The 9,815-nt window shown below is 51.1% G+C and overlaps 1 protein-coding gene across 1 annotated transcript in view; it reads right to left on the reverse strand.

The window, feature by feature from the left end:
* Positions 1 to 5,291: 5,291 nt before the first annotated feature.
* Positions 5,292 to 9,815, reverse strand: part of LOC106817960 (putative glutamate synthase [NADPH]) — a gene marked incomplete at its 5' end in the record, with an annotated part of 29,403 nt that continues 24,879 nt past the window's right edge. The window contains 3 exons of the mRNA XM_014822664.1: positions 5,292 to 8,079; positions 8,479 to 8,646; positions 9,080 to 9,185. Coding sequence (XP_014678150.1) covers positions 7,919 to 8,079; positions 8,479 to 8,646; positions 9,080 to 9,185 — 435 coding nt within the window. The remainder of the gene's footprint in view (positions 8,080 to 8,478; positions 8,647 to 9,079; positions 9,186 to 9,815) is intronic.

Raw genomic sequence — 9,815 nt, forward strand, 5'->3', positions numbered from 1 at the left:
AGCCTGGCCATAGTAAGCCGATTGAGGGGAGCTACACACGATCTACTGGTTTCACACTCTCTCAGAAGGGCAGATAGAGAAGGCGAGGATACAGGGAAACACGTAGAGATTAAATAGCGATAAATAGAGACAATAGTTCAGGCAAGGCTGAGCCACACGGATACCTATCATCTCCGTGGCACCACTGCAGTGTCATCCCACGTGGGTGATACCTGTGAAAGTAGAGGGATGTGAAATGAACTTTCTAATCGACAGTGGAGCAAGTACGTCGCTGATACATTAGGATAGGTTCGATGACATCAAAGCACGTACACGGGCTACAGCTGATAACGAGAAAGAGAGATCTTGAAGATGGCGAACGGCGAAGCAATCGATAGTCCTGAGAGAGACTGTTGTCCGTCTAGAAATCGCCGATCATACCTACAATAGAAAAACAATTGTTATTGCACATTTAGAGGATTTAGATGGATTTTGGGACTCGACTTCTCGTCCCGAACAATGCTATCCTGACCATGACTACAGGAATGCTATCACTTGACGGAAAGAAATTCGAAGGATTTTGGACAGGAGAGAATGGCCAGACCAGTATACGTGGATGAGACGACGATGCTGAAGCCAGGAAGAGATACAGAATCCCTGGATGGACTTATGCAGACGATAAGGTATCCAGAGGGAAGCAGTAAAGCTAATGCCTATCCCAGAATTTCAGAAGCTCGAGACACAGGGATTCGGATGGAGCAGACGGTGTTTCCCGAGGGATGTGAGGAAGGTACCATTGTTTATCTCCCACACAGAGAATAGGGCTACCCTGTTGGTGGAGGATCAGCAAGTGTGGAACTCAAACCAGTGAAGGAGAGTGAGACGCAGCAGGACAGCAGTTGGTGGAGCGTTCTGAACGGCATGGCACCGGCCTAAGTTAGCTGAACCACCTACAGAATCTGGCTGGATAGGGTGGATAAAAAACTTGCAGCGCGAAGCAGCGAAGTAAAGTCGGCCTGAGACACTACATAGCTATCGAGATATCTTCGCGGGGCGGGAGATGGTCTCGGCGGAGGACGAATATCGTGAAGCATAAATAAATGTAGGTGATGCGCGACCAATAAAGCAGCCGCCGCGTCGAGTTCCGTTCCACCGGCAGGCGGATATGGATAAAGAGATAGAGCCGGACCATTTGGTCGCGAAGAGACGAGTCATCGAACCAGGGAGCGGAGCTTGGGCTTCACCGGTCGTGTAGTGGCCAAGAAAGGATGGAAGCGTCCGATTTTGTATCGACTACCGAAGGGTTAACCGCGTAGTTCGAAAGGACGTTCCCTCTCCCCAGAATGGACGACCTACTTGACGCGTTGGGCGGAGCGTACTGGTTCGCCACATTAGATTTAGCAGCAGGCTACTGGCAGGTAGAGATGGACGAGAAGTCGAAGGATGTCACAGGATTCTCCACGAAGGACGCTTTGTGGCGTTTCAGGGGTGATCCGTTCGAATTGTGCGACGCCAACGGCGACCTTTTCAGCGACTAATGGGTAGTGGTCCTGCGAGGCTTGCTTAGGCCGGAAATGCTTAGTTTACCTGGATGACATCATCATCTTTGGAAAGACGTTCGAGGAGATGCTCGAGAATCTTAGAGACGTCTTCGACCGGCTGAGAGCAGCAAATCTAAAATTAAGCCAGCAAAATGCCATGTATTTCGCGACGACAGTTAAATATCTTAGGACACATAGTGACGGGAGGAGGATTAGAATGTGACCCAGCCAAAATAGAAGCAGTAGCAACTTGGCCGACACCACAATCAGTGAGGGAGACTCGGAGTTTTCTAGGACTCGCGTCGTATTACAGGCGATTCATAACTGGATTTTCTACGATAGCAGCGCCTCTATCAGAGTTGACGAAAAAGGGAGTTAAATTTAGCGTGGGAGAGGACGAGGAAAGAGCGTTCGCGGCCAGCTCAAGCGATCGCTGACCTCGGCGCCGATTTTAGCTTACCCGACATCAGAGGACCAATTCATACTGGATACAGATGCAAGCAATACAGGCTTAGGAGCTGTGCTATCGCAGGTGCAGAATGGCGAAGAGAAGGTCGTAGCATACCCAGTCGGACGCTGAACAAAGCGCAGGCGAGATACTGTACAACCAAGAAAGAATTGTTAGCCGTAGTGGTATTCGTCAAACAGTACCACCATTATCTGTGGGGGAGGCCATTCAAAATAAGAACGGATCATGCATCGTTGACTTGGTTGGTCAATTTCAGGGAACCGGAAGGGATGTAGCGCGATGGATAGCATTATTAGATACATACGACTTTGAAATCGAACATCGGAAAGGACAGCATCACCAGAATGCGGATGCATTGTCACGTAAGACAGTAGGGAAATGCCCGAACGAGGACTGCCCAGACCACAGGCATGGAATTGCTATTTCCTGTTTCATTAACACACAATGAAGGAAGGGTTCCAGTCTGGAAGAAGGAGCCGAGAGCATGAGAGTGAGGATGGAAGAGAATATCAATACTTGTGTGTGTGGGGGGGGGGGGAGAAATTCAAACAATGGTGAGAGGGTATGAAAACAATGGTGAGGAGAAACGAAAAGAATACTGGCGAGGAATAGAAACAATGGTGTAAAGCGATGCAAACAATGGTAGGAGAATACTGTTTTACGTCGCGCGAGATTCAAACAGTGTGTATAGCGGTGGCACCGGACCCTCGGGTTCTAGCAGGGTGGCTCCTCCTGCGGAACCGGAGTGTGGGTGATCCATGTTTGTAATTGTATAATTATTTTGTGATGTCTGCTGTTTATTAGTGTGGCGTTTCGTGGTGTTTTGCCGGCTCATAAATTAACGATGTAGATAGTCGAGTCCCTACATGGGGGCAGCCATGTTGGGTTAGCCACTTCCTCTAGCGGCCTTGAGTGGCGCGGGCCGTGTGAACAGCTAGAGAGTGCCGTGTGGAAACACGGTACGCAGTTCTGCGCGGGAATTGGTTGAGGGAGGACTATATAGTGTTGCAGTTCGTCCCGGTAGCCGAGTGAGGGAGGACTCGTCAGGTTGTATGTGTAGCCACGTCCACTCCGTGCGTATGCATGCTGTGGAGTGGCCCGTGAGCTGTGTGTGTGGCGGTTACGGTGACAATTAGCGTACGAGTACCCGTCGTGAGGTACTGTATGGCTCACGGGCGTTTGGGCGTGGCTCTTGTCTCATGGGTGAGAGAGACAGGCGCGTCGGTTAATTGGTGAGTAGGCGCTGTCGTATTGTCCCATCGTTGTGGGGTGAGTACTAGTAGTAGTCGAATATTAAATGGGTTGGTTTAATATTCCTAGACTAGAGTACGGGTATTGAGGAGTATTAACTCTCGTGCACGGCTGTACGGGAGGAGAGGCCGCCGGTTACTGTAGGCCTTGGCCCGGCTGCGTTCGTAGTTCATTCTATTTGTTTAACCTCTGTGCTTACCCGGGGTGTGCACTTGTTATTCAACGTAACGTATAAGGCCGGCAGGCAGGGGTGGGGTTACCCCGTTGTAGTGTCTGTGGTGTGTGTCGCCCCTCGTCTGGCATGGTTGACTAACTCTACGACGCACCGAACCGGAACACGGCGGAACAGGTTATTGCGAGAGCGCAGTAGCCTTGAAGCGCTCGAGTGGCTAGCAGGGTCCGGGTGGTGACGATACGGCCAGTTTCAACGCCTCCGGGCACAGCAGGTGAGTGAGAAGCACTAAGGTTGTTGCTAGTCACTAAGTGTCGACCGGTGGCGCCATCGGGTGTCGCCGGGAGACACGAAACGCTACAGGCGAATAACATACTGGTTTAGGTGCAAAACGAACTCAACAATGCAAGAGAAACGAGAAGGAATGCGCGGTTTTACGCAGCGATGAATACAATCGGGAATGACACACAGAATACTCGCGTAAATGGAGATTCTAACAAGGATGGGACAGAACACTGTTTTGCTTTACCTAACACTGCATCCCTTCCTCCCTGGCTCAATGCCTGCCTCCATGTATGTTTGTATGTCTGTCTGCTTTTCTGTCTATCTGTCTCCCTGCATGCCTGCTTACCGGGCTATTTGCCTGCCTGCCTGCCTGCTTGCCTTCACATACTTGGGTAATCATATAATTATAACGTAGTATAATGGCTATACTGTCAGCAACGCGCCCGCCGAGAGACCGGTCACATAGATTGTATTGTGTGTATTGTGCATTAGTCTGTGATACGGTGGTGTGGATGATCGTTTTGCATGTAAAAAATAAATGTATAGCCGTTTAATAGAGCAAAATCTACTTGAAGACTAACATTTGACCTTCTAGATTCAGGAATGTATAATTAAACTCCAGTCCAAATATTAGAATTAACGATAGAGACGTTTCAATGTTACAACGTTACACATCCACGGTCGGTTACCACAACCAGACTTAGTGTACCGCTTCATTCGCTGGGCGGCGCCACCATTCAATTGCATTACACTATTTTGGCGTTTCTATTCGTCCAGTCTGTGTATAATCGTTTCATTTCTATGTATTAATTCTACCCTAAACTTGTGCCCTAACATTGATTGTGTATTTACTTATTAAATAAGCGAAAACACCGAGTCACTAGCAGCTAGTATACTAGGCCCAGTAAAGTTTGTTATGCACATATTTTTGCTGTTGGCGACACATTGCTATATACCTGCATGGCGCAAATTTATATATCGCAAGGGTGCGTATCTGTCCCCTCTTACGTAAAAATGGTTGCCAGACTCACGCGGGTGATAGTGCAAACGCGCAGATCATCTGATACTAGGCAGGTTGGCCGGCAGCTGCAGAGGCCTGATAGTGTATACCCAGCTTAAGGTCAATTGGAAATTTTGGTTCAGTCTGTGTTTAATGTTAAAGTTAGTGTTCATTGCCTAGTTTACTACGACAGATACCACATGCACAAAGCCACCGCTGTCTTCAAGAATTCAGCTGCAGTTACTTTATGAGTTGATGATGGCTATTATTGAAAGTTTTAATGTTCTTATGATATTTTGCAAGCACACATGTATCTGTGCTGGTATTCACTGCACTCTGAAAATTTATAAGCAGAACAATAAAAAATAAGAAAGATAGCAGCAGCAGGTTCTTGAGTGTCTGTACCTGTATTTTCGCAGTTACTGTTTTGTATAATGCTGCATTTAATCGGTTGCATGTATGGCTGATCAATTTTATATTATCGAATTTATGATACAAGAAGGTAGCTCGAACGTTTCCCTATGCGTCGTACACATACATGCGTGCATGCAGCACAACACGACTAAGGTACAAGATAAGACAACGCTAAGACAATTTGCTTGTATACATTCTCATTTATTCGCAGAACTAACCCGCGTACTGACAATGGCAAGGCGTCTTATACACACACTGCAGCCTACAACAGTGGCTCCATCTCTCGTCCAGTAGAACAAACTTTGCACTGGCGCTCAAACAATGGTTGGAGAATACTGTTTTACGTCGCGAGATTCAAACAGTGAATAACATACTGGTTTATAGGTGCAAAACGAACTCAACAATGCAAGAGAAACGAGAAGGAATGCGCGGTTTTACGCAGCGATGAATACAATCGGGAATGGCACACAGAATACTGGCGTAAATGGAGATTCTAACAAGGATGCATGGGACAGAACACTGTTTTGCTTTCCCGAACGCTGCCCTTCCCTTCCTCCCTTGCGCGCAATGCCTGGCCTCCATGGTAATGTTTTGTACCCTGTCTATCTTGTTCCCTGCATGGGCCTCTTACCGGGCTATTTGCCTGTCCTGCCTGCCTGCCTGCCTGCTTGCCTTCACATACTTGGGTAATCATATAATTATAACGTAGTATAATGGCTATACCGTCAGCAACGCGCCCGCCGAGAGACCGGTCACCTATCGTACGCGACCCGGGAGCTCCGCGCGCCGGGCCGCTACCCGAGGCCACTCTACCTAGAGCTGCCAGCATCAGGCCGCAGAACGTCGCACGGAGACCCGTGGTTCTTACGATCAGGGTAGAGGACGAAACGACGCGTCGCTCTCTCACGGCGGACGCCCATCGCTGCGCGAACGCGCGGCTGGTAGCGGCCCAGAGGGGGAGCCACCGCGGCGTCCGTCCGCGGTGTCATAAATAAAAAATAAACTCCCTAGTACCTACTCGCTACACGCTACGTCTACATGGCATCCTCAGCGTTATCATATCACACACGACACACAAACTAGCGCGTCGTCGGGACCTCAGGAAAAAGCGACAAGGTGGCGCCATCTACTGTATGTATCCGGCAACTTCCTCGCGCAAAAGGCAAATTTAACGTGGAAATTCTCAACATTGAAGTAACTAGTATGCTATATATATGCACTCCTGTTTGTGTTAACATGTATATGTGTGCATGTGCGTGTGTGTGTGTGTGTCTGTGTGCGTGTGTGTGCACGTGTGCGTGCACGGGCGTTTGTGTGTGGGTATGAGCGAGTGTCTGTGACTGTGTATATATATATATATATATATATTACCGAGTGCCTACTATACCACGAAACACGTGTGGTAGCTGGCAAGCAACTGTTTTCGCCTAAATGTACACGCCGAACAACACACATGCAATTTAAACAGCAACATTACACTTGTAACATTGTAATGCTACAGCCTTAACAGGTCAAAGGAACACTTATAACATTGCAATCTAAAGCATGTAACATTGCAACGCTACACTTGTAAATAATACTCTACCTGCAACATCGCAATGCCACACTGTTACCACGGCAACCCTACACCAGTAACACAGTTCACCGCTCTATTGTTGCTACGGCAACACCACGCCAGTAACATTGCATGCCACTACAACACTGCATCGCTAACAGTCGTTACCACGGCAACGCCACGCGCGATAAACAGCGATGTTATGCTGTTACCACGGCAACGACACGCGCGTGCGACGCTGCAATGTTACCCGCTCGAAGCTGTCACTTGATGAGGGTCACTCCGTCCTCGCCTGCACGAACCACAAACACTGTCGATAACCAATCGATCGATCATCGATCGTAACGGGTGAAATGCGGCGCGAGAATCGGCGCCCGTCTAGCTGCCTGACGCGCGCGCGCATGCGTGGCACCCCCGTATTGCATTGTGGGACGCATGCGGCCCCCTGTCTTCCCTGAGCGCTCGAAACACGGCCCTGATTGACGGACGGACGGACCGACTGACCGACCGTCCGACGGAGCGCCCAAGCTACGGCGGCGTCATGCCGACAATACACGTCTCCACCCATCGTCACACCTTCCTATCCCTGACCCACACCGCAGAGGGAAGGGTGGGGGGATTGGGTAAGGTTAAAGTGAAGGGTGTGGCGAGGTGAGGGGTGCAGTGGTACAGCAGAGAGAGAGAGAGAGAGTGAGAGAGAGAGAGAGAGAGAGAGAGAGAGAGAAAGAAAGAGAGAAAGAAAGAGCGAGAGAGAAAGAGGAAGTATTAGGGTCTACGGAGGAGGCACTAGGGTCAAAGCGAGGTCAGGGAGGAACCCGAGTGGTGCAGTAATGAGATATGCAATCTGGTGAGAGTAAGGGGAGAGGAAATTAAGGGGAATGGGAGAACGAGTGGTTACCGCAGGCGCGGAGCATGCTGTCGGCACGACGACGCACGAGACGTTGAGCTAGAGGCGCCATCTACTGGCGGGCGATAGATCTCGCGACGATCGCAGCCCGTCGCTCAGGGCCGTCATCCCGGCGACCGCCGCGCTGCCACCCAGTGGCCGCGCCTCGAAATAATACTACTTCGCCGCGTCGCAGCGCCCCCTGGCGGAGCGTGCCGCGACCCGTTCGTTCCGTCCGTCCCTCTCCCGTTCCTCTCTTCACGGTCCTCCTCTCTCTCGCCTCGATCGCCGCCACCCCCGGGGGTGGGGGGGTGGAATCCGCCCGCCGGGGGAAGCAGCGCGCGCTCACGCAGGAGGTGCTGCCCTCTAGGCGGGCAGTGGCGCCCTCATGATGGACTTTGAGGCGACGACGATTCCGCCGGGGCCGGCGAGCGACGTCCTTCGCATGAGTTCAAGGTCGATCTGTCGCGCTGCCTGCCGACCCTCGTTGATGGCGTGCACGACGAGCGACTGACCACGCCTGCAATCTACAGCAGCAGATAGCAATTGTTATATACACGCACGCACGCACGCACGCACATATATATATAGATGCATGCATCATTATTATTATTATTATATATATATATATAATACAATATCTATAACATAGAGATGTCCTCACTGAAAACTTCCGATGAGCATGAGCCGAGAGTTATAATAACATATAATTACGTATAATAACACTTGTATATAAATCGTGTATATAATATGAAGCGTTGGATATATGTAGGCCGGCCTATTGCCTATGTACATATATTACGTATCCAACACTTCGGCAGTCACAGCAGAATGGTGTCAGGGTCACACTAGAGGCTGTGTTGCAGCCACATATTTATATAGAGTAACACTGCGCACGATCATCCGCGCTCGCTCGCTCTGCCTACCTCCGGCGGCGTAGACGCGCGGCACGTTGGTGCGGTACTCTCCCGGCGGTGTTTTCATGTTGGAGCGCGCATCGCGACTGATGTGCAGCTCGTCCAGTACGGCCTGCTCCGGTCCCAGGAAGCCCATAGCCAGCATGACGATGTCCGCCGTGTACACGTGCTCCGAGTCTGCGGGAACATGAGCCGCGGCGGGGGGTCAGATGTGAGCAGGGGAGAGGTAAGACGCACGCGGGGTCAAGAGGTAATACGCACGCGGGGTCAAGAAGTAAGACGCGCGCGGGGTCAAGAGGTAAGACGCACGCGGGGTCAAGAGGTAAGACGCGCGCGTGGCAGAGCGTCCTACGTAACGCCACCTAGTGGCCACCGGTAGTATCGAAATAATCAAGGTGTGAACTTGATTAGGCACGCAGGTGTATGTGAACACATATAGGAACATGAGAGAGAATGAAAATGGAAGACACATCATGCAGTGTGAAAGTCGCGCACCGAGGTGTAACACACGCACATGCACTCATCCCATCTGCTTTCTCGATCGTCACACCAATCGTGCAGATCGACAGATGCTCGCACGCTCCTGCGCGCGAGCGGTGGCGCCACCTACCTTCGACCTCATTCATGTTGTAGCGTCCCGTCGCGAGGTCCTTGGTCCACTCCACCTGCACCGTGCGCACGCCGGCGACGCGGCCTGTGCCATCGTCCAGGAACTCCTGTTGCACGGAAAACACGGCAGCGTTAGAGACTGGTGGCGCCACCTGACTCTCCTAACCCCTCACCTGCACCCCTCTCTCCTTCCCTCCCTTCACTTTGCCCACACATTAATTTGCTCAGCACGCTGAAGATGCGTGGGTCCTTCCCCTGGTGTGTATACACCTCCTCACCTTTCTCCCACCCCTCACTTCCAGCACCCCTTACCTCTCCCTCCCTCCCTCCTGCACCCCTCTCATCTCCTCCTCGTCCTCTTCTCCCACACCCCTTTCCTCTCCTCCTCATTCCCCTTCCTCCCCTCCCGCACCCCCTCCATCTCCTCCTCGTCCTCTTCTCCCACACCCCTTTCCTCTCCTCCTCATTCCCCTTCCTCCCCTCCCGCACCCCCTCATCTTCCTCCCGTTCGCACTGTAAGTATAGGCGACGCGTAATTACGCAACGTTGTAAGTTTGACTTACAATGCGGTTTTGGATTTGTTGTGAAGAGAATCCCGTGACGCACGTCGGCGCGTCTTTCATCACAGCAACACGACATTAGCATCTCTCGCGGCCATCGATCACTTGCCCGTGTGACTGCGTCGTAAGGCCGGTGTAGAACAGAGGGAACAGCATATAGGGGACAGAGAGAGAGAG

This window comes from Priapulus caudatus, unplaced genomic scaffold, assembly GCF_000485595.1.
Source record: "Priapulus caudatus unplaced genomic scaffold, Priapulus_caudatus-5.0.1 Scaffold1950, whole genome shotgun sequence".
Taxonomy (NCBI): domain Eukaryota; kingdom Metazoa; phylum Priapulida; class Priapulimorpha; order Priapulimorphida; family Priapulidae; genus Priapulus; species Priapulus caudatus.